We start from the raw sequence: 24,562 nt of genomic DNA, 5'->3' as shown, positions 1-24,562 counted from the left end.
TAGTTCTGAAAATGCTTTTAATGACCCATCTAAGAGCACATTGTATTGAAAGGGGGGTGAAGGCGTGGTGAGACGCTGGCACCACCTGGCAGGGGAACTCTGGGCACTGCCACAGCAGCCAGGTACAGCTCTGGCGGGAGGCCGCTCCTGCCCACACGAGGTACCTGCTTGTCGAAATACAAGAAGCCTGCTCACACCATGCCCTGCAAATCATTACATGCTCATCCTGAGCCTTGCAGGTTTCCCATCTTCCCACCACTCCCTGAGGTTTTCCCTCGGACTGTAGCAAGTTTTTCCCCTGTACTACAAGCACCGCCACTTAACCTGGCCATGGAAAAGTGGCAGGAGAATGAGAATAGTTACAGCTCAGAGACCTTCAAACCATACAATGGTGCCATTACCAAGTGTAATCACAGTTATAACTTAGGGTAATTCTCATTAAAAGTGTTTTGCCTAAATTATCAGCTTGAATCTCAGTTTCTCCAGGAAGCAGGTTTTCAGCTGCTTCATCTTTTGCCATCTCAGCATCCTGTCATTTCTGACCAATCCTAGATTGGTCTAGGGTCTCCTTACAGCTTTACCCCAGCACTCGGGGTATAATCCCAGGCAACAGGCAATGTGTTTCATAAGCGCAGTTGCGGCCGGGCATGCCGTGGTCCCCACTTTGGGAAGCGGGGTGTTTCCCAGGGCAGGGCAGGGGCCGCCATTCCCCCACCACCGGCGGGACTCCACGCGCCTGCGCGCCCAGGCCCGCGACACTTTCTAGAAGCTCGTGGAAGCGCCCCGGGCCCCGCCCCTTCTCGCAGCGTCTTTGTTCAGCGGCGTCCGCCAATCGCGGCTCGAGGCTGGGCGGTGCCGCGCCCCAGGATTGGACAGGCCCGTGATGGGGCCCCGCCCCCCGCGGGGCGTGCCCCGCCCCCCGCCCCCGCGCGCAGCGGGGCGCGTTCCCAGCGTGCCTCGCGCCGCCCGGCCCTCCCGCCTCTCCGCGCCCTGCGTCCCTTCCCTGTGCGAGTGGCGCCGCGCCCGGGCGGCACGATGTCGGCGATGGAGGGGCCCCTGGCCGTGTTCGGCGAGCGGACCAGCGGTGACACGGTCCGCACGCAAAACGGTAACGGCGGCGCGCCCCGGCGAGGGCCGGGGGAGCGGGGGGGAAGGGAGGGGCGGCGGGGAGCGAACATGGCGCGGCCATGGCCACCTCGGCCATGTGCTCGCCCGCCCCGCTCTGCCCGGGAGCTGCCGCTCCTCCCCATGGATTGCTGCCGTCCCGGGCCGCTGCTGCTGCAGGCGGGGAGTAGAGGCAGGAGGGAGGGAGGGGGCAGGCGGAGGAGGAGCGCACGCCGTCCCGCGGCGCTTGCAGCAGCCTGAGGGGCGGCGCGGCCCCCGCTCCCCTCCCGCCGTGCCGTGGTAGCGGCACACACCGGGCGCGGCTGCGGCTGCTGCTGCTGCTCTGGGATCGCTCTGCCCCGTCCCCACCGCCTGGGCCTGAGCGAGGCTTGCAGGGAATTCTGCTGGGGAAGCTCCCCGCCCCCAGCACAGGGAATGAGCTGCTTCGGAAAATGGGGACCAGCCCCGAAATGCGTGTCTGTAACTGCTTCTCAAACACGTTCCCATTGCTCGGGATTGACCCCCAGGTCCTGGGGGAAGGCTGCAAATTTCGTGATCGAGCTCAGATTCTCAGTACACAAAAGACAAATGAAGAAGCCAAAACTTGCTGCCCGATCAAAGTGAGATTTTTTCGTGTGGCTCTGATGGTACTTTAGGCAGCTACTTAAAACTTAGGAGCCTTGTTTTAATTCATGAGTGAGATTCCACGTGATAATGGCACCTTTGGTACAGCGTTATTTCTTCCAGAAAGCTGACGTTAATCCGCCTGAGCAAAAGAAATTGTTGTGTTGTTTGAAGGTCTCAGAGTTATAACTGTTCCCATTTAACTACCACTTTTTCAATTTCTAGATTAAGTGGCTATGCTTGTGGGATAGAGAAAAACTTGCCATGGTCTGAAGGAAAAGGTTGATTGTATCTTTTTCCTATATGAAAATGGCAGAACAACCTTTAAATGAACCAGTGTTTTTGAGGCTTTGTGTTGTTTTTAGTAGTGACTCACAGGTCACTTTTCGGTGATTTAGTTGCAGAAGTAAATGTTTTGTGTCAGTCACAGGCCTGATGAGGACCAGAAGATGTTTTGCTAATTGATGTGTGGTGATGCCGTTGTTGTCTGTCTGCCCAGAACTGAGGACTAAATGCGAGGGAAGTCTTGTGGCACAGCTTGCTGCAGTCAGAAGCAGCAGTGCTACCAGCCCCTCCTGATCTAACACCAGTGCTCCTCTGACCTCAGTCCTGCCCTCCATCTTACCGAGACAGCAGAGAAAGCATTCTTTTTTGGGTCAGTCAGTTTTGCCAGATTAGCTAGCTGAACCATCTAGGAGGGAAGAGTGAGGTTTGGCGTTGTATTTTTTTAGTAGCAGCAACCCTAACAAAGTAAGGTAAAGCTTCACGTTAGATAGGCTGAAACGTAACACGAGATGAGATCACTTCTTGTCACTTGCCTGATCTGTTGGTTCTTGGCACTGTTCCTTACAAACCTGAGAATCATCCTAAAGCTGGGAAGATAAAACTTGTTTTTTCTTACTCTTTCCTGTATTCAGTTACTGCTGCATCTGCTATTGCCAATATTGTGAAGAGTTCTCTTGGGCCAGTTGGTCTGGATAAGATGTTGGTGGATGATATTGGGGTAAGTAATGTTACTTTAACAAGTGTCAGGAGGACTTGTATTCCTGTGTGACAGTGCTTCCACTTAGTGTGCTTCATAGCCTAATGTGCATGTGCCTGTTTTATCATGAGAGGGGTAGGGGAACTGTGGTAAAATTGAGTATTGTGTAATGCGTATTACATTGTTTTAGTTTAATGTGGTGGTAATGTATGTGTTACAGTTATTTAATTTCTGTAGGTAAGTCCTTGTAACCATTTAAAATACAGGTCAGATGGCAAGAAGTGAGTTTCACCACTTAAATCAGGTTTAACAGGTGCTGACTTGTATATCCTAGTCTCCACAGAAGGAGAAAAATAACAAAAGAATTTCAAGTAATTAATAACAAATTTTTAAGCAATATTTTGTATTTTAAAATATTGCAAGTAATTGAAGAAAGTTTGCATTTTCTAGGCTGATGTAATAAAATACTGTTTTGGAGGGAGGTCATTGCATGACTGCTTATCCAGTACTTGCAAAATGTTTGATGAGTTTCTGTACCATAAAGGGTTTTCTGATCAAAAAGAAAGTACAGGTTCTGCACTGGTAACATTTCTGTTGGTAGATTGGGACTCCACATTAAAAAGAAGAAGGAAGGTTTTGTTATAAATAGTTATTTTATGGGCAGTCACAAAGAATAATTAATTTCTTTCTGTATGAACATTATGAAATGCAACAGTGGAAGTGTAATAGATACCTTATATGCACATTTGATTTGTAAAAATTAGGACGTGACCATTACTAATGATGGTGCAACCATTCTGAAACTGCTGGAAGTGGAACATCCTGCTGCAAAAGTCCTTTGTGAGCTGGCAGACCTGCAGGACAAAGAAGTTGGTGATGGGACCACCTCAGTGGTATGTAGCAAGTTTTACAGGCAGATATATCAAAAGTCAGTGTTTAGATTTGCTGTTTTCCATAGATGCTGGTTTCCATATGCAAAGTGGTGCTCCAGAAGGGAATTTGCTCACTTCTGTTTCATTACTGATTTTTCCTGTCTTGAAGGTTGGTCATAGAGGCTGAATTTAGATTTTTAGTTTTTAACTGAAAAGAACTGAAGTACGAACAAGGATACTGAGTGTTGAAAACTTAACTGAGACTTTAGATACATTGGTGGGGGTTGGAATTAGGTAGCTCTCACCTCACATCAGAAATTGGTCTTGGTTCTGTGTTACACAAGGTAGTTACTTTGCTTATGTGGAATGCACATATTTAGTGTTTGTATTTCAAACAGGTAATTATTGCTGCAGAACTTCTCAAAAATGCAGATGAGCTGGTGAAACAGAAAATTCATCCTACCTCCATTATCGGTGGATATCGACTTGCCTGCAAGTAAGAAACTGATGCAGTTGAATTTCAGCATTTTGTGACTGCATTGATACAGGCTTTTTGGCTCCAAGTGGAATATGGTGGTTTGTTGCAGGGGTGCTGGGGTTTTGCTTGGTTTGGGTTGGATTTTCTTACGAGTTTTCTTTTTTTTATTTTTTAATTGTGTTTCTGTAATCATGTAAAGAAATTACAGTCACGTTACTGTCCTTGAAAACATGTAAGCTTTTGTCTTTTTGTGGGGGTGGTTCTTTACTAATATATTTGTCTTTATTTTACAGGGAAGCTGTTCGCTACATCAATGAAAATCTTGTCATTAACACAGATGAGTTGGGCAGGGAGTGCCTAATTAATGCTGCTAAAACATCAATGTCCTCGAAAATTATAGGAGTGTATCCTTTAAATTGATCAAGTGAGTGAGGTGGGAGTGGTTGATTAGAGAGTTTTGGTAGCTAGGCTAGAGTATCCTTGGCAGCAGTTTTTATGAACATGACACAATACTGAAGCTGTTGCATTTATAACAGGCACTTTACAGGTGTTGTGACCTGGCATAGGAAAGCATGTTCAAACTCTTCTCAATTTATTTAAATCTGGGTTTACACATCATGATAGCTTTTAAAGGATATTGTTTCCTAAGAATTGCTTTGCTTGTTAGGGAGACTAGGTAAAGAGTTGTGTGAATAGAAGAATGTGCTACAGAAGTACCTGGGAGTGAATCAGAGGAAAGAAAGTTGAATTTTACTCCATGGGCACAGAAAAACCTGCATTTTTAGCTTTTGTGCAGACTGACCATCGGATACGTATTTTTCTTTAGCAACAAAAGGTACGTAAAATGCAGGTTTCATACTAGTCTGTCATAATTTCCTACCAGTGTTTCAGCTTTTGGAATTACTCTTTTCTTTAAGACAGTAGTAAGGAGAGCTAGCACTTACATGCCTTTCTGAAGTTCTTTTTGGGAAACTTAGTTTGGGCACTGTCAGTTATTTCTGTTCCTGGTTTGTTTTTTATTTTTTCCTCTTAAACATATTACTAGTTTCCTTCTTCAGTTTTAACCTTAACAGGCGCTCAGTGATGGTGATTTCTTTGCTAACATGGTGGTGGATGCTGCCCTGGCAGTTAAGTACACAGACCAGAAGGGTCAGGCTCGGTACCCCATCAACTCGGTTAATGTTCTGAAGGCCCACGGCCGCAGCCAGAAGGAGAGCATTCTCGTCAACGGTTACGCTCTGAACTGCGTGGTGGGCTCTCAGGGTAAGGACAGGCTGTGTTGCAGAAATCTTCCCTGTCACCTCAGTCCTCTTTGTCTTTCTGCATCGCTCTCCTTACTGGCTGTGTTCGTTGCAAATCATGTGGGTTTTCAGTTCCAGAACAATTAAACAAGAACACAAAATACTGCACTTCACCCGTGTTTCTTAGACTAGAGCCTGCCAGCTAGCAGTGATCCACAAAGTGTTGGTGAGTTGCTGTAGTTTCCCTAGATCAGTGTCAGCAAGGTAGCATTGTGCTCTGGTGGAACTTAAACACTTCCATTGTGGGGAGCCACTGCCAGGTTTGTGGGGAATTGTTCTGTTTAGCAGAGCTGTGCTGTGCTTTAGAGGATGTGAGACCAATAGGTCAGATTGTCATGATCATTCACATTTTTGGGACAGGGTATGTAAAAAGGTAAATTGGCATTTTTCTGCAGTAGGGCAGAACTGGTGGTGGAAAAGCAAACAGTAATCTGAAATGTGAAAGTAATGTTAATTTTAATCTCTAATGCTGATTTGATGTTTTGTTAAATCGATTTGACAAAATCCTTCTTGCTTATTTTTCCTCATCAGGTATGACCAAGAGAATAGTTAATGCAAAGATTGCATGCCTTGACTTCAGCCTGCAGAAAGCAAAAATGAAGCTTGGTGTTCAGGTTGTTATCTCAGACCCTGAGAAGCTGGACCAGATAAGGCAGAGGTGTGTGGAAGCTTGAATAACTGAGGCAGTGGGGTTTCACAGGCTTGATTTGGTCTCTTCAGTTGAGGTGGCTCAATCTAATTTTGGCTGAGTGCAAGAGGTAAAAACTGTTTTGAATGTTAACATTTCCCACCAATACCAAATAGCAATGGAAGAAGCCTTCACTTCTGGAGGCAGAACTAGTGTTAAGTCAGTTTTCAAGAAATGCCAGTATGTTTGTGCAGTGGTCCATTCTTGCAGAGCTCTGCATTAAGGTTTCAGGAAGTTGGCTGACAAGATGTAATGGTATATTTTTATAACGTTGACATTTACCTTTGCAGAGAGTCAGATATTACCAAAGAAAGAATCCAGAAGATTCTGGCCACTGGTGCCAATGTGATTCTCACCACTGGAGGTATTGATGATATGTGTCTGAAATACTTTGTTGATGCTGGAGCTATGGCAGTACGAAGAGTCGTAAAAAAGGACCTTAAGCGGATTGCTAAGGCATCAGGAGGTATGTCTGTGTAAGAATAACTGGTTTATAAATTTATTCTTTAAGTAGAAGCTGTTGTTCAGGTATTTCTTAACTCATTTTTAAAACATAGCTTCTTAACATTCAAGGTCAAGATGAGTAAAGCTGAGCCATTTCCTAGCTTTACTGTTGCTTTTAAGTGACCTTTGTCAAAGTAGTAGTATTGTAAGACTTGATTGTTGAAGGGGGAGGAGTGGGAGGAGAAGAAGCCACCTTGCACTGTGAAGACTGGCCTTTTGTGGAAATAGGAGCCATAATCTGTGTTTATTCAGAAGTCTTTATTGTGCATGCATTCATAAGCCTCTGTTTAGACAGTTAAGTGCATTGTTTAGATAGTTCAAGACGAATAAAGAACTCCTAAATCACTGAATCATACTTGTAAAAAAATCTGGTGCTGTACATATTTTTATCTGTCAGTTCTTAAATTTGGAAGAAAATGTTTTCATTGTGGTAAAGCATGGGAACTTGTACTGGCTGTGAAAAAAGAAGTGCTGTAAAAGTTGAACAAAAGGAGCAGTTTATCAGTTAGAAATACTGAAATGCTGCCTGACAATTAGAAGTGTTGTTTAAGGAAAAATCTATTCAACACAGCTTTTATTTCTGCTTTTCTTTTTGTACACCTATTCTGAGAAGTGGGCAAAGGATGACGTGCAGGAATTGAAAGTTAACTTCACTTGTTTGTTTGTTTGTTTGTTTATTAAAGCAACCATATGTTCAACCCTTGCAAACCTTGAAGGTGAGGAGAGTTTTGAGGCATTAATGCTGGGACAGGCAGAGGAAGTGATTCAAGAGAGAATCTGTGATGATGAGCTGATTTTAATCAAGAAGTAAGGATCCTTTTAAAAATCTTCAATTTTGTATATGTTCTCCACTAAGTTTGACATAAAATTCCATTTATTTACTTCATCCTTTCTGACTTGTGAACTGCAGTATATGGACCAATTACATTGCTAGGCAGTTTTTACTTCAATTTTTGTTTATAAACAAATGTTTCTAAACTGGCTTCCCTTTAGACATGGTAAAGGGAAATAGGTACCATCTGAGTAATTTCACCTGAATAAAGAGGTGTGAGCTAAATCTTTCAATTTGTAGTGAAAGACTGTGTTCACTTGTGCTGCTGTCACTGCTGTCTGGTACCTGAAGACTTAAATATCAATTCATTTAACAGGAATGTACCTTGGGTAATAACTTTTCCACTGCTTCAGACACCCACATGCCTTCTGGGTGTTCATGTTCCTGTGGTGTCATTTGAGCATGAATGACACATTCTGCCCATGGCACTTGTGTGTCAGCTACATGTGACAGCCATTTCTGTAACATTAGCAGTCATTAACTTACTTGAGGGCTGTGCAAAAGGGGTCTTTCTTACTATCTAAGTACACTTTCCCCTCTTTGATGGGAAAACACTTTGTCATCTCACTTTGGCAGGTAGCTTTCTTTAAAAGATTAAAATTCAAACTAGATGCATGCACATTAGAAATTAAAATGGTGACTAAGTTACAATGTGTGTATGGAACAAAACAATGTTAAGATGTTAAGATCTTCTTTTAAATGTTAAAATAATGAGGCTCAACTGAACTCTGCTTTAAAATTCTTCTTGGTATGTTTTTTATTCTAGTCTAGATTCCATCCAGCACAGCTAACTTATTTTTTTTCCTTTTTTTCCCTTAGTACAAAGGCTCGTACTTCAGCATCAATTATCTTACGAGGAGCCAATGACTTCATGTGTGATGAAATGGAACGATCTATACATGATGCTCTCTGTGTTGTCAAAAGGGTTTTGGAATCCAAGTCTGTTGTCCCAGGTGGTGGTGCTGTAGAGGCAGCACTTTCAATATATCTTGAAAATTATGCAACTAGCATGGTAAGTCTTGCACAAAGAAGCAATGACCCAAACACAGGTTTTGCATGTGAAAACCCCTACCAATTAGTGCTGTTCTTTTTTGTGGCTGTATTTTTTCCTCTCTTGTTGTAGCTATTGGTTTAAAAACTTTTTTCCTCTTTCTAGGGGTCACGTGAACAACTTGCAATAGCAGAATTTGCGAGATCCCTCTTAGTAATTCCAAATACATTGGCAGTAAATGCTGCTCAGGATGCCACAGATCTTGTTGCAAAGTTGAGAGCATTCCACAATGAGGCTCAAGTTAACCCCGATCGCAAAAATCTGAAATGGCAAGTATCTGTCTGGTGGAAGGCTGGTAAAAGTGATGTGGGTTGGTGACCTAGATGGAAAATTGTTCTCCCAGTTTACTGAACCATGATTTGCATAGTAAAAAAAAAAAAGTATGTTATCAGTGAACTCCTTTGCCCCTGCCCTTCAGTTGTGTGTATGTATTGCTGTAATGAAGCAGTAGCTACCCAGCATACTCCCAGCTGTCTTTCTACTGTTTCTCCCTCTCCATCTGACAGCATTCCTTCTTTGCAGGATTGGTCTTGACTTGATCAATGGAAAACCTCGTGATAACAAGCAGGCTGGTGTCTTTGAACCAACTATGGTCAAAACTAAGAGCCTCAAGTTTGCAACAGAAGCTGCAATTACTATTCTTCGAATTGATGATCTTATTAAGCTGCACCCTGAAACTAAAGAAGAGAGAGGAGGGTGCTATGAGGATGCAGTTCAGTCTGGAGCACTTGAAGAATAACTTAGGCTTTATTTATGTTTGTTTCACTTACACTTCCCACTCTTATAACTAAAATGTTAATAAAACAAGTGGTTGAATGTTGCTGCTATTTTCTTGTGAACAAACTTAATTTTTGAAAGCAAGGTTGGTCCTTGCAGTGAGAACTTAGGCTTTAGAGTGTGTTAACAACTAGTGTGCCTGCAGTAACCACTGACCTTAGTCACTGACTCGAATGAGTGTCAAAAAGTAATGGTGTAAGCTTATTTACTTTTAGGCAAAACAAACAAAATGTGCTGTTAAAATGTTATTAGAAGTTTATTAGTAAAATGTTTCAAAGCTAGTTCACACTAGCTGTTCATTCATTCCCTCACATTTATCTCTCAACACACATGGCTATTCCCATTCCTCCTCCTATACAGAGAGCAGCAACACCACGTTTCCCACCAGTTCGTTCCAGTGCATACAGGAGAGTTACAAGGATGCGACAACCAGAGGCACCCAGCGGGTGGCCAAGAGCAATAGCTCCACCTTGTACATTGATCTAAAAAAAAAACCAAAACACCACATAGTCAACATTTAACTGGCTTAGCTGATTTTCAACATAAATGACTTCACTGGGCTCTAGCCCTTAAGTATTTGTGAGCTTGAAACCCCAAACCTCACTTCATACAACAAAGTGCGTATGAATGCAACAGCTGGTTATAATCAGTACTTCTGCAAGGGTGCTGTCTTCACTCTGAAGCTAAGAGGTGAATTTAGGGAGAATAATACCCATACTTTTTGCCATCTCTGAAAGAATACTGTGGCAAATAAAATGGCAGCAGCAATTTCAAGTTCTGAATTAAGTATGATTGAGCAGTTGCCTAGATTTGTATAAAAATCCACTGCAACAACACTGGAGCTTGTTCAGCTGAGAAACTGCTAGCAAAGCCAGTGGATAGATCAGTGTGAGGAAATGCCTGCTGGGGCTCCCACCCTATTTGCTTACACCAAAGGCATTGCAAGAGAGCTGTGTTCATCCTTACAATCCACATGCACAGTATGGGACAAGTTTGAATTACAGGAGGCAAACTAATGCCAGCCTACGAATCATTACCTTTTCTGGATTGACTTTCAGTTCCTTTGCTATTGCAAGAGATAGTGATGCAAAGGCTTCATTAATTTCAAACAGGTCAACTTGTTCCAGAGTCCAGCCAGCTTTGTCAATCTGAGAAAACAGTGCAAATAAGACCTTATTATTTTTTAGCTTTTCCTTAGCACCAAAGGAAGCTTTTCATAAGATGCAAATTAGTAGAAAGAAAACAATTTTTTATAGCCAGTGTTGATGACAGAATTCTTGAAGACTACAGGCTTCGGTGTCAGACAAGTCAGTACAATGAGCTGTAATAATGCTGGCTGCTCATAAAAATCCTGACTGATTTTACACGTTGTAGCAGTGTGGTGCAATTGTGAGAATCAAACTGTACTTGGTGTCCTTACTACAACAAGCACTGGATTCAGAAGCAGGCTTTAACAGATTAAAAGCAATTTTTTTAGTACATGGTCTGACTCCATTAGGGAGTCTCTGTTAACAGAGACTTCTACACAGGAAATAGTGAGGTGTCAACCATTAGTGATCAGTGCCACATCTGATTTGTCCAGTCTCTCTAGCCTTTACATTGAAAGGTGGCACTTTAAGCTTTTCACAGGTGACTATTCTGGAAGATGGTTTGGCTCATGTTTTCACTTGAGAAACTTGTGATGCAATTGCCTACTCTGGTACAGGCTCAGGCATGTTTCACATGTGTACATTTTTACTTCCAGTCACTTTGTTTCTAAGAGCAATACTTTATCAGCAGAATCATCAGCACTGATGTTTCACAACCTAGGCTGGCCAGACTGGCACACCTCTGAGGCTATAGTCAAGGAGGAGAGCCTTTTTCTATAGATAAAATAGACAGTGTGGAGTATCCCATTCTTCTGGGAAAAGATTGGGATACACAATGTTACTGTAACACTTAATGTATAACATAGTCTTTCTCTTACTATGAAGTGCTACTCTAAAATTCTGAAGTGATAATACATGGAGGGTCTGAACATTTGGTAACACACATTACAAAGCTTAATCACAGAATCACAGAATGTGCTGAGTTGGAAAGGACCCATGAGGATCATCGACTTCAACTCTTACATAAATGGCCCATAAAGGGATTGAAGCCACAACCTTGGTGTTATTAGGACCATGCTCTATGAAGCAGTGTGCTCTTTTTCATAGTATGTATACAGTTTTAAGTAAAGCTTGTCTGTCCCACAGTTTATACTAAAACTGTATTGTATATGCAGTTACTGCGCCCATCATTTAAAAGAACAGTTTGAGATCTGGTAAGAAAAAGCTTTAGCATTTTCTTACAGTTCTGATTTTCTTGTCAAAAGCCACAGAACTTGACTGAGTTCAGGTCAGACCTCCACATCACCAGGACATTTCAGAGGTGAACAAAGTAAGGCCTTTCCACAGTATTAAAAAAAAAGGAACATTAAAGCCAATCTGTTCTTAGCTCTTTTCATGCTCACTTTCACAGCTAAGCTTTAACAAATAATCAGCTGGGGCTGCTGTGGGTTATGGATGTGTTGGCAAGCAGTGTGGTACCAGCAGGGCTGCTCACTGGGGCAATGAGAACCTTGTCCTGTGGACTGAGCACTGAGTACATCAGTGGGTGCAGTAATGCTCTGAGCATGTTAGATGTGGTTTTGGAATGCACCTTCCTGTTTAGTTACACCTGAAAGGAATCTGTAAGCTCCAAGCTCTTTACAGTCCAAACTGAAACACAAAGGGCACTGTCGCGTTTTCTAATGCAGATGGCTCTCAGTGGCCCTTCCCTCAGTGTTCTACTATTGCAAATACATTCAGGCAATGATCTGAAAATTAAGTCTGGCCAGACACTGATCAGAACTGTATCACTGAATTAGGTTAGTTACAGACATGCCCGAAATTTGATCTTTAGCCTCCTAGATTATCTGTGGGTTATGGATGTGTTGGCAAGCAGTGTGGTACCAGCAGGGCTGCTCACTGGGGCAATGAGAACCTTGTCCTGTGGACTGAGCACTGAGTACATCAGTGGGTGCAGTAATGCTCTGAGCATGTTAGATGTGGTTTTGGAATGCACCTTCCTGTTTAGTTACACCTGAAAGCAATTTGTAAGCTCCAAGCTCTTTACAGTCCAAACTGAAACACAAAGGGCACTGTCGCGTTTTCTAATGCAGATGGCTCTCAGTGGCCCTTCCCTCAGTGTTCTACTATTGCAAATACATTCAGGCAATGATCTGAAAATTAACCTGGCCAGACACTGCATCAGAACTGTATTACTGAATTAGGTTAGTTACAGACATGCCTGAAATTTGATCTTTAGCCTCCTAGATTATCTAGGTACCTTTCCACAAACCTGACTAGTTTATGCTCTGAAGTCCATTTATACACACCTGCATTTGAGTTTTCTTTTCCCAACAAGTAGGTACTAGCCTAGTAGCACTAGGATTCCTAATCTTATATACTACACTATTTTGAGTCTGTTTTTCATTTATTTATACACACCTGCATTTGGGTTTTCTTTTCCCAACAAGGGGTACTAGCCTAGTAGCACTAGGATTCCTAATCTTATATACTACACTATTTTGAGTCTGTTTTTCACATAGTTTACATTTTTCCTACTAAGTTTTCTTTAGAACAGGGCAAAACCAAGACATGGCCAGAAAACAAAAAGCAATTAAAACCAAGAGTTTTAGTATCATGGATACATGGATGAGTACTTACAGCTTTCCTTATTGCTGAAATGGGTCCTACTCCCATAATAGATGGATCTATACCTGTCTGAGCCCAAGATACAATCCGAGCCAAAGGCATAAGACCTCTCCTAGCAGCTTCTGATTTCTTCATTAGAAGAACAGCTGCAGCTCCATCATTTAAACCTGTGGAATAACAAACAAATTGCATGTATTTGTTGGACTGTATGGCTTTTATTGTACCACTTTCTCCTGCTTGCATAAAATCACAATCTAGTCAAAACAAAAATCACAAATAATTTACTGCTTTAGGTTGGTACTGCTCATACCAGCCAAGTTTGTTCTCTGCCACAAACACTTGAAACTATATTGCTGTAAATGTGACACATTTGTGATTCTATTTGGAAAGCAGCAGGTGGAAGAATCAAAATAAAATCTGACAAAGAAGTACATCAGACTTGTTAGGCAGGCTTTGAAAGGGGCAGCATAAGGACACAGAAAGATGTTTCAAAGCTGCTTGTGGTAGTTCCACAGGATTCATTTTCAAACATGAATTGTTAAGTTTTCCACTGCCCAAACCTGCAGTGTCAGAAACCCTTAGACAGTTTTAAAAGAAAATATTCCTTCCAGCCTATCAAATATTGGAGTTATTGTCCAAACTCTTACATTGTTTCAGAGATAAAACAAGGAAACAAAAGATGACTGTAAAGAAATCCCCCACCACGTCTAAAATGGAGTTCTACCTGTGTAGTCAAACACACTGCCATTTCCTGCAAAGCAGTGAACACACAGCAGCCACACCCTTGCAGACACCCTGCCTTGAGCCACAAGCAGCTACTGTTCTTTTCCATGTCATTTAAGTAAGGTGGACCAACCTGAAGCATTAGCTGCTGTTACTGTCCCAGTTCCATCTGTCAGGAAACAGGGCTTTAACTTTGCCATTGTTTCCAGGTTGCTCCCATGTCGAGGGTGTTCATCTACTTTAACTTCTACAGGACCTGCAAAAGAGAGCATTATCCTCACCAGAGTGTCTAATCACACAAACACATCTCAAATGGAAAGACAGCAAAAACAACATGCTGAGTGGGAATACACCGTATTCCTTTCAACCAACAAGGCATTCTTATGCTGGAGACAGCTGCCAACTCAAGGCAGTTTAACAAACAGCTGTAACCCTCCAGGTCCTTCTAGCAGGGCAGACAGCTCAGGTCTTCTAAGACAAACACTAGCTGTCTAGTTGTGCAAAAATCAGTCTTGTTCTAGCTGTTCCTAACCCAATACCTTCTCTTTCAGCAGAAGGCTGTATTTCAATGATACTTCTAGTAATCTTGATACAAAGAATAGTCAAGTGTCACTGAATATTATCACCTTAACTGGTATCACGAAATAGTTTGTAGCCAGCCTGATGCCAGCACTTTTTCTGCAGGGCCTGTTCAATGGAATTGTTGAAGAACTGATTCTTGATTTCTTTTTGGAAAATTCAGTTTTTGCATGTACCTCACAAGGAGCTGGGGAATTCCCCTGCTCTAGAAACAGACCTTGGCTCAAGCATTGTAATAGGTGTGTTTATATCCCTCACAAATCTGGAGAGAAACATACCCATTGTATGTAACCTGACTACATATTAACTAATAACCCCAATTATTGTCACTCTGTATTTCACGAGATGGGCAAGGTTTGCCAGATCAATATGACTGTTTTAAGTTTGGTGCAGCAGGAGTCTTAAGAAAATGAAAAACACTGATTTTGGTACCATATCAAGCCTAAGTTAAGTCAGTGCTTTGTCTAGATTGTTATTCTATCTCCAGTGAAACACACTGGTACTGTTTGCAGAAAGCTACACTGAGATATTCCACATTTCCATTGCTTCTCTCTTATGTAAAACATAACCACTGAAAGCTGAAAAAGAGAGTAACAGGCCAGATGCTTACAAAAAGGCTGTGTAAGTGGGAAACCATCCACTGATTACAGGAGACATAGCAGAAAATAGATTTTTTTTCCTTAAAATCAGCTCTCATTATCCATTCATACCTACCTTTCTTTGAAGGTACAAGAACAGGAACAATTTCTTTTGTAAAATAGCCAGCTTTCTGTGCTGCCTCTGCCCTGTTTTGTGACTCTACAGCAAGTTGGTCTTGTTCCCCTCTGCTGACTTGCCACTTCTTGGCCACATTTTCAGCTGAAATGGGAACAAAATGCAAACTGTCATCAGGAAATACCAAAATTTTAAGTTGCAAAATAGTAAGCACAAATGTAGTCATTAATGTTTGCTGTAGCAAGCACATGAGTTCACTGAACTGTTTTCATTCAGATTTCCTCATTTTGTTTACTCATTATTTTCTAATGGATTTTCACTTGAGGGTGAAAATTTCTGTGTGGGATCTCCTCCCAGATGATATTATCAAATTAAATACAAATGCAAACAAGCTTTTGTAGTTTATTGCTTCTCTAAAGTTCTCATATCTCTTCAAGCAAGGAAACAGTTCTGAAGTCACTCTGTTTCATAAGCAGGGTCTGGAAAAGCAGTTGGCTGACCATGCCAACCAGGGTGCAATATCCTGAAGCTGCAGAACCACACATCTCCACAGGACACTTTATGTAACTCCCCCACCACCACTGTAAATCTGTGCTGCTGAATGCTCCAGTTACATACAGGGATTGTTTTATTCATATTTTTAATTTCTCAGATGTAGAAGAGGTGCAGAGAGATTAGCTCACACAGAAGAAAAACCCAAAGCAGCAGCTTTACAAACAAAACAGAAAATGCCTTCAATGCCTTTCAGTATTATGTATTTATTTTTTTCTTTTTCATGTTTACAACATAAGGACAGCTTGAAACACATTATTTGTAACTTCAGATTTCTGAAATTTCCCATCAGTGAATTCCTGCAGTTGACCATTTCATTTTATGGACTGTCATCACTTACCTGTTATGCCCATGTGATACTGATAAAAAGCATCTGTAAGGCCATCAAGGATTATGGTGTCCTGCAAGGAAGCCTCTCCCATTCTGACCCCAGCTCGCATGTGTATGACGTGAGGAGCCTGCAAAAGCGTATTTTGAAAGGAGTGAGATGTTTACATCTCCAGTACACAATTCAGACCACTGTAGAGACAGACCCCTGCCTGTTGGCTGGAGGTACCCATCCCAAACCCTGGCAGTCTCTCCAGCTGCCCGCTCTGCCTGTCCCTCCAGAGCCTGCCAGCTGGCATCCCATATGGCCTGTGCATTTCCCTGGAGACCATCACACTGCAAGTGTTGTTTCCTCTCCACAGACCAAATCTATCATTCCTGAGCAACATGGCTGTAGCTCTCCCATCCTACTAGCCTGTTCCAGGTAGTTCCCAATTGCACTCTGTTGTCAGGGAATGTTAACATCACTTTCAGCACAGGCAGCTGAGCCCTGGCAGAAGAGGCCATCCATTTCTTGGGAATCAGATCACCATCTCAGACCCATTCCTGAATACAGCCTTGGAGTGAACACCTCAAAATAAAACTGCTTTGCTTTCTTTCCAAGCTCTAATTTCTTGGCAAACAATAACATTTTCAGTTATTCCTTCTCTGGGCTTCTTGCAATACAAAAATCCTGTCTATTGTGATATGTCACAGGAAAATAATTTGCCACAACAGGGGTAGATGGAAATTAAAAGGGAATTTTAAATGCAGTGTTTGCAGGGCACGTTTTCAGTAGCTGCAGTATGAAGTCTGTTTTTAAGAGAAGTGTGCTACTGAAGTCAACTGTTGCATGTGTAAATTTGTTTGCAAGCACAGTGACCCTTTTGATCTGCCTCCAGGTAATCCAGGGTTTCAACATCGGGCTCTCTGCTCCCAGGACAGCAGCACAATGTGAGTCTAACCCTCTGCTTTACCTTGCTCATACTTTCCATGCCCCCTGCGACCACGACGCTGGACTCTCCCATCAGTATGGACTGAGCAGCCAGACACACAGCCTTCAAGCCCGACCCACAGATCATCTGGCAGCTCCAGGCGGGCACGGAGTACGGGATTCCCGCAGCCACACTGGCCTGCCGCACGGGGTTCTGCCCAGCACCTGTGGGAACAGGCAGCATTTTGCTTTTGGCTGTTCTTAAAAACACAAATGTCCGCCTTGTCATTGTTCACATCACCTTAATTCCACAAAAATTTAGAGCTCACTCCTACTTTTAGCTGGCGGATAGAGAAGTGCCCAGCAGTAGTCTCTAAACAGAAACCTCTCTCATTTATATTGATCAATAAATACCTGCTACTGATAGTTTTATATCTACAACTCTGCTTTTGATGCCAAGTCAGAGGAAACACTACTTCAGATCAGCCCTAGCCTGTTGCATGTGTAGGATGAGAAATCATTTAAATTGCTGCTTTCTGAAGAGTTTCTTTTTGACATCTTCTGTACATCACCAGCAGTTAACTTTCCCTGAAAGTTCATATGGAAACCAAAAGCACGACTGTGCACAGATGGACCTGAAAGCTTCCAGTCTTTGTTGTCATCTTGATGGAGATAATGGGAGCACTATATTCAAAGAAAACAGTCTTCATCTGCATCTCCCCAGGCCAAAGCTCTTTGTACACAAAGAAAAGGACAAGGAGAGCACATTATTCAGCAAGCTGAAAATACAGAGGAATCTGAATCATCTTTAAGACAAAAAGATATATTTCCTTCCTCCATGTTTAAAATACAAAGCTGCCTATGATTCTACTGATTAAACATTACCCTGGAAAAAGCAGGAGCAAGTTCAAAACAAACAATTCCCTGCCAGTTACATTTTCATTAAATCAAAATATTTGTCTCCAAACAAGTTGCATCACAAGATCTTGCAGGTCAGTCCTGCAGATAAGCACAAACGCAGGCCTAGGTCTTACAATCTCAGTTATCATTAGTTAGGATGTTAAATTCAGCAGCTGAGATGATCAAGGTGAGAAGGATGCTGTAACAAAGAAACTGACATTCACACATACGCTGTTGGCTATTTCAGGGATTTTTAAAAAAAACCGTACTATCCCCGACAACATCCTTTCCAAAAACCCATCCTTTCGGTCGCCTAGAGCGTATGGAGAAGCAGCCACGATGTCTCTCAAGTCCTTTGTTAAGGAACCGTGTTCCCACCGGCAAGGCAAAACGCCCTGGAAGGTGAAACCTGAGCGTTTCCACGGGACAGCCCCGAAGGGATGCTGCCCATGCGGGCGGGCCGTACCTGCGGTGAGGACCTGGCCCAGGATCACCTCCGACACCTCCTCGGGGGCCAGCCCGGCGCGGCGCAGCACCTCCCGGATGGCGGCGGCGCCCAGCTCGTGCGCGGGGAGCGACGACAGCCCGCCGTTGAAGGACCCTGGCAGAGGGGACACAGAGGGACAGCGCTCAGCACCGGGACACCCGCCCGGCCCCGGCGGCAGCACCCGCCTCCCGCCGCTGCCTCACCCACGGCGGTCCTGGCGGCGGACACGAAGACGACGGGATCCGCGCTCATGGCGGCGGGGGCGGCGGAGGGCGCGGAGCGGAGCGGAGAGAGCCCGAGCGGAGCGGCGGGGGCGGCCGGAGCGGGGATTCGCCGCCGGGCTCCTGGGGGCAGCGCGGGGGCCGGGCGGGCGGTGGCGTGGTGCGGCCGGCCCCTGAGGCGATCGATGGGGCGGTCTTGGCTGATTCCTTCCCGGCCCCTTGCCTTCCTTCCCCCTCCCCTCCCAGGAGAGGGGCGGCTCCGCCGGGGCTGCCGCGGTCGGGCACTTCCCCGTGCCCCCGCTCGCACAGCCGGTGCCTGCCAGCTCCGTCTGCATTATTTATTCACGAAACAAAGCGTGCGGGTCAAGTGCTCTCTTGTCATATCGTGGCTTTAAGGACAGTTTGTTTATTTCATGACGGCATTTCTTAGGATCTGCGTGAGCAGGGAGAAAGAATAGTGATTTGAATAAATTACGCAAAACTCCATATCGCTGGTTTGATCTGCTCAGCAACTGATGCGCAGAGACTACCAACACCCTTTTAATATTTTTAATATTTTAATGTTAAAATTTATAATTTAATATTTAAATATTAAAATATTATATATTTTAAGATTTTTATTCTTTTTCCTAATTTCAGGCGAAGCCTGACATCTATATTTTATACATACATATACATATACATATACATATACATATACATATACATATACATATACATACACACACACACACACACATATATATATATATATATATATTAGTACAGGCAGTGCTCCGCCGCTGGCCCAGAAGCAGGGGGCTGTTCCCAGGCTGTTCCGTGGAAAGCGATGCTGCAAGGGGAAAGGCGAGGTAGCCTGGAAGGACGCGGCGCTGGCCACAGGAGCTCCTGGCAGCCAGGGAGCTGCAAGGAGAGGAGGCGGCTGCAGCACTGGCCGCGGCCCACAGCCGGACGGACAGACAGGAATGTTTTTCTGCGGGGAATGTAGGTGGGAAGCCTAGAGATGCGAGGTGGGAAGCAATAATATTAAGGTATCTGGAGGAAGAAGGGACAGAATAAAGGGAGGAATCAAGAAAGTAAGTCAAAGCAACTAAAAACAGTTTTTAAAAAAATTACACGGGCTGAAATAACTGGTCTATTGCACAGCCTTGATAGCCTTGATCTTCAGTCCTTACTCTTTCCTTGCTTATTCACAGATACCTGGCCTAAGGGACACGCCAGTGAAAGAAGCAGCTGCATTGAATTTGCATCTGAAGGCCAAGAAGATGGTTAGAAAATGTGCTGTTGCTCCTACCTTAGCTACAAAGTCGGGAGACTGTTTTTTTTTCAATCCAGGTGGTAAAATTCTGTAGATTTTCACAGAGAGAACAGAAGTACAAATTAAGTCCTAAAAGCACACAGCATGTGATGACAAACATTGACAAACATAAATGTGGTTATATATGCAGTGAATGCACCAGTACAACTGTGGTCACATCCTGCACGTTGGCTAATCTGAACTTGGCAGTATTAAATCTGCATCCACAAAATGCATCTGAACCTTCTGTGAGGGCACAATGAGCAACAGGAGCACTACGATCCCTGAGTTGGATTCTTCTGACTCCTATCAGCCTCTACTCTTGCTTTAAAATGTAAAAAACTACAGCATTACTAGATAGGGATAAAAATCCTACCTCAGTTATGGAAAGCAAGATTCGCCTAGATTTCACCAATAACTCTGTTAAATCATGCTGTATGACTCCAACACTCAAAATGCATTCCACCTTTTAGGTATTTTGGTCTTTGTGAAGGATAAGGCCAATGCAGAAAACCATGTGTTCTTCAGTTACTTTGGGGTTTCCAGCTTTCAGTAAGAGATGAATCCTCTCAGATACCTTCAGGAAAGGAAATTGCTGGAAAATCCCACAGGAAGCTAAATGCTTAGGCAGACTGATATACCAGTCTCCTAAGATGATGCATTAAAGGATGCATTAATTGGCAACATTCATGCAGCACTGCTTTTCTTTAATGATGCTGTGCACTCGGAGCAGCTGATAAAACTGGAAAAAATGTAAGATTAAATCTGGAGGGGAAAAACATGTTTTGTATCTTTTCAAAAGGCTTTCTCTAAGCAAATAGTAGAACTAACATAAAAGCAAAACTCAGGAATGTAGGATTTTAAGCAATACAGTGATTGTTTTAGAAAAATATTGCACAGTTCCTGAGCAACCCTGCATGACTGAATGTAGTCCCTGCACATTTTCAAAATTCAGTAGAGAGTAACAACTAAGCAAATAGTAGAACTAACATAAAATAAAACATAAAACATAAAACAAAACTCAGGAATGTAGGATTTTAAGCAATACAGTGATTGTTTTAGAAAAATATTGCACAGTTCCTGAGCAACCCTGCATGACTGAATGTAGTCCCTGCACATTTTCAAAATTCAGTAGAGAGTAACACAGACATATGAGGGCAGCACCAAGTAACCTCATTTATCAACTGTACCATATACCAAAATGCCATTCTTAATGCAACATTTGACTGCCTACAATTTAGGACCATAGATAGAAATGCAAAGTCAATAAGGTGAGATGAGATCAGATTAAATGTCAGCAGGTGCTCAAAGTACACAACTGACACTACACCTAAAGTAACCCTTATGAACAGGATTCTCTTGAATTTAAAACTATACAAATATTGAATTGAAGATAAAGAGAGGCTTCAGCCCCTTCCCTCCCCACAGTTCACTAGCAGACAGAAAAAGTTCAGATCTGAATCAGCCTTAGGGCCTTCAGTAGTTAATGTAGTTAATGAGCAGCCTAATACTCAATAACAAACTACTGCCCTATGCTGGTACATTTTGCCATTTCTCAGAAATCTAAACTCTGGGAAATTAAGTAATCAATTCAGAACAGAACTCTTACCTGCTATCAGTTGCACAAAGTTTATTTACTACTTTGCTAAGAACACAATCAAATGGACAAGAGCCTTCGATGAAATACTCAAGGTGCAAAGATTTTTGCATTTTCATTTGCTAATGGTGGCTCAGTTTTATTAGAAATCGATGAAAAGTTAGAGAATTTCAGTGTTCACTGATTTACTCTCCTGCTAAAGAACTTTTTTCTAAAACTGACTTTTTAAAAGATCAGTATTGTTACCAAAATGCAAAGCCCTTGCTTTTTTTTCCTTAAATCTGACATTTGGTCAATGAATATTGGCAAAACCAGGTTTGTTGGGAATGTGATTTTAATAAAAAATAAGCTGCACCTCTTAAAGGGAAAAACAAAAAACAAACAAAATCCAATTACTTTAAATCAATAAATCTCAATATGAGATAATTCTATTTTTTAAAATTGATTTCACAACTTTCCTCTCTAGTCTATAAAGTCTTATACACAAATATTGCTTATACACTAATATCTGCTATGGGAACTCAGGCTTCCTGGACACCTTTAGTACTTTAAGACCTTTCTTCATGTGTAGAAAGACTATTAATTCTTTCTCCAGGTTTTCTTAGCAGTGGACTGACATTCAGTTGTCTATGAGTAGGTTCAGCACATAAGGCATGTTTTAAAAACAGACAGACACACTGTTTTCCCAGTGAGGTAAAGAGCTACATTTTCTAAAATTTCTCAATCTCCCACCTGACTGACAGGATCCTTGGAAATCAAGGCAATGAAACATCCTTGGCTGTGTTTTCCTTCAATCCATTTTTGTAAGGCAATGTTCGTAATCTAATTGGTGCTTAATTAAAAAATGTAGTCTTCCCCTCAGACAGGAAAACATTTGCACTACTAAAACTATCTTGGTCTTTCTAAGGTTAAAAAAAAAAGGTATAGTAAACAGCAGAGCTTATATCCTTAGCAACTGTATGCACACCTGTACTCCAAATGCAAGCTTGCAGTATTTATCAAGCATCTCCAAAAATGAATTTGAGTCTCTATTTGGTTGTAATTGTATCTAGATGGATTATCAGTCAGGGGGTGTCTTCAGGACAGGCTCTGGAGTTCACTCACTATATACATATACATATATTGCTGTTAAATTGAAAGTATTTATTGCAAGAGCTTTCTGAAGAAGTTTCTTTATCTTGCTATAAAGATGTAAGAAAAACAGGTGATAATTCCACTAGGACACATATAAGCATTTTAGCAGACAACGTTAGGCCTGCAGCCTTGCATTCAGGAAGCTTCTCTAAAAGAGAGTTCTCCGATGTCAAATTTGGGCTTTCCACAGCTAGATCTTTACCTAGTAGTTACCTGAAGGACTTCTCTGTAACACTTTCCTCTCAGTGCAATCCATAGATTTTATCTTTCTCCCATACCTGTGGGCTGCAGCAGCCTTTTCCAGTGCTCCTGAGAGCTCATTCTCTGCTGCAGATGTACCACAGGTTTGCCTTGCTCCATCTCCTGTCCTTGCAAGTCAAGGACAGCCTCTGCAAGAGCCGACTGGCCTTTCTTCAGTTCCTGGTATTTCAAGGTCCTTTAAAATACCAAGAGTATGTACAGTACTCCAAACTTTTTTTTTTTTATTTAACTTTTGAAAAAGTCTTTTTTTTAATGTAATTTCCCCCCCCCCAATTCCTCAGTTCCCTGACTTGCAGACTAATTTTTTTTACAAGTGTTTTAGACTAGGAAGCATTTTCCCTCAGAGCCTGCCAACCCCGGGGACAAGTAGCATCTCTCAGAGCTGGGAAACATTGTAGTATTTGTGTTGGTCCACATGGCTTCCATGTGAAACCAAGGGCTGGAATAGAAACCCAGAACTGAGCCAGTAAAACCAAAGAGGAGCCATCCAGTTAATGGACAATTAAGTTAATGAGTAACACACGATCATTTAAGGAGCTTAAAACTTGGTGAGCTGTGCTGCCCACTCATTCATAATCTGATTCATATTCCATTTTATCATTTTAGGTGAATCAATATATGTATTTGGCTTTTGTGGTGATGCTTGGACAGATCAGGACATGCCCTCTCATCCAAAAACAAATGCTGCTGCTGGGGGTTATGATACCACCTATTACCTGGAAAGCTCATTTACTCCAGTTACCACACTGTAAACACAACCCAAGGCGCGTGTCGACACGTCTGACCCAGCAGCACCAAACAGTCCCAGGTTAGTTCTCACATTAGTGTAATGTGAGGTGCAAACAGAACAAAAGAGTACTTCAGTTAAAGGTCCTCTTCCCAAAAGTATCAGAGGACTGGTTACCAAATTGTTGCCCTTATTTCCCAAAACAAAACTTTTAGGTGTAGCTTGATAATGCATTTACCAACTTGGAAGTAGAGAAGGAAAGCAGCCCAGAATAAGCTCTGCAGGCTGATTTCACTTATCTCTACATGTCCCTGGCTGCCTGCCTCTTGCTCAGCTAGCATATTTCCCACAAATGTAATCTACACTTGTAAAGATAAATTTAAAATAACTAGGTGCTGACAAGGGGTAAAAAATGCAGGAATATGTGCTGCATTTTTTTTCTATGTGCTCATGAACACAAACAATTGTGGAGGGTTTACCATCCCACACCTTAGAGGGTATCTGAGCTAGACCTTTATCTGTACTGCTGAGAAGACACAAAGGAGGTTTGGTTTGTGAACACAACAGAAAGTAGCCAAATCTAGACAAAGTACTGTGAGATCTTGAGTTTAAATCACCTCTGATACACAGAAAATGTTAGGTATGTTATACACAGAATAGAGGCCCTGCATCTATTTTATGTAGAAAAAGTTTTAATTTCTTCTCCTGCTTGGTTTATATGCATTTTTAGTATTGTAATGTTTACATTTGTACACAAGGAAATCAAGTAAATTTTCTACATTAATATTCTTATTAAGGCCTACTCTAATGTGTATCTCTCATGCTGCCATATCCTGGGTAGAAGAACATTCATCTGTTAATTTGTGTTATAGATGGTATCATGAATGCTTAAAACAAATATCTGCAAGAAAAGCAGGAACAGGTAATCGCACAATAATCACAGTATATCTTTTTTCACTTTTAAATGAGGTAAGATTTCAAAAGCATTTATTCAGGTCCTTTCTCCTTGTGGTCACCTTACCACCGTACCTCGGGCAGCTATGTCAAATCACTTCAGCGTGGTTTATAAACGTTTTAAGTTCTCACTGAAAAATCTGTGTATTCACATAGACACATGGATGTGGATGTGGGACCACGGGCACTGGGTTCTATTCTGTCGTGGTTACATTGTTTCTGCTCTCCTAAGAGTCAGGAGAGCTTT

The 24,562-nt window shown here is 42.4% G+C and overlaps 2 protein-coding genes and 1 non-coding gene across 3 annotated transcripts; 2 read left to right on the top strand and 1 right to left on the bottom strand.

Moving 5' to 3' along the window:
• Positions 1 to 938: 938 nt before the first annotated feature.
• TCP1 (t-complex 1) lies at positions 939 to 9,263 on the top strand. Its single transcript, XM_039707530.1, has 12 exons — positions 939 to 1,108; positions 2,646 to 2,731; positions 3,475 to 3,603; positions 3,981 to 4,078; positions 4,354 to 4,464; positions 5,142 to 5,323; positions 5,893 to 6,019; positions 6,340 to 6,515; positions 7,237 to 7,360; positions 8,205 to 8,397; positions 8,542 to 8,705; positions 8,959 to 9,263. Exons 1-12 carry the CDS (start codon positions 1,036 to 1,038, stop codon positions 9,173 to 9,175), a joined length of 1,680 nt encoding a protein of 559 aa, XP_039563464.1. The 5' UTR covers positions 939 to 1,035; the 3' UTR covers positions 9,176 to 9,263.
• LOC120501503 lies at positions 1,920 to 2,055 on the top strand. Its single transcript, XR_005627314.1, has one exon. It is a non-coding gene; the product is annotated as a small nucleolar RNA SNORA29 (small nucleolar RNA).
• A 182-nt stretch (positions 9,264 to 9,445) lies between the features above and the next one.
• Positions 9,446 to 18,637, bottom strand: ACAT2 (acetyl-CoA acetyltransferase 2). Its single transcript, XM_039707533.1, has 9 exons — positions 18,328 to 18,637; positions 18,104 to 18,238; positions 16,781 to 16,962; positions 15,838 to 15,955; positions 14,946 to 15,089; positions 13,786 to 13,908; positions 12,942 to 13,096; positions 10,251 to 10,361; positions 9,446 to 9,695 (listed from the first exon to the last, which is right to left on the bottom strand). The coding sequence occupies exons 1-9, from the start codon at positions 18,374 to 18,376 to the stop codon at positions 9,528 to 9,530; spliced, it is 1,185 nt and encodes a 394-aa protein (XP_039563467.1). The 5' UTR covers positions 18,377 to 18,637; the 3' UTR covers positions 9,446 to 9,527.
• Positions 18,638 to 24,562: the final 5,925 nt, after the last annotated feature.

This window comes from Passer montanus, unplaced genomic scaffold, assembly GCF_014805655.1.
Source record: "Passer montanus isolate IOZ18808 unplaced genomic scaffold, ASM1480565v1 scaffold2, whole genome shotgun sequence".
Classification (NCBI taxonomy): domain Eukaryota; kingdom Metazoa; phylum Chordata; class Aves; order Passeriformes; family Passeridae; genus Passer; species Passer montanus.
This window is presented reverse-complemented; position numbering and strand designations above follow the sequence as displayed.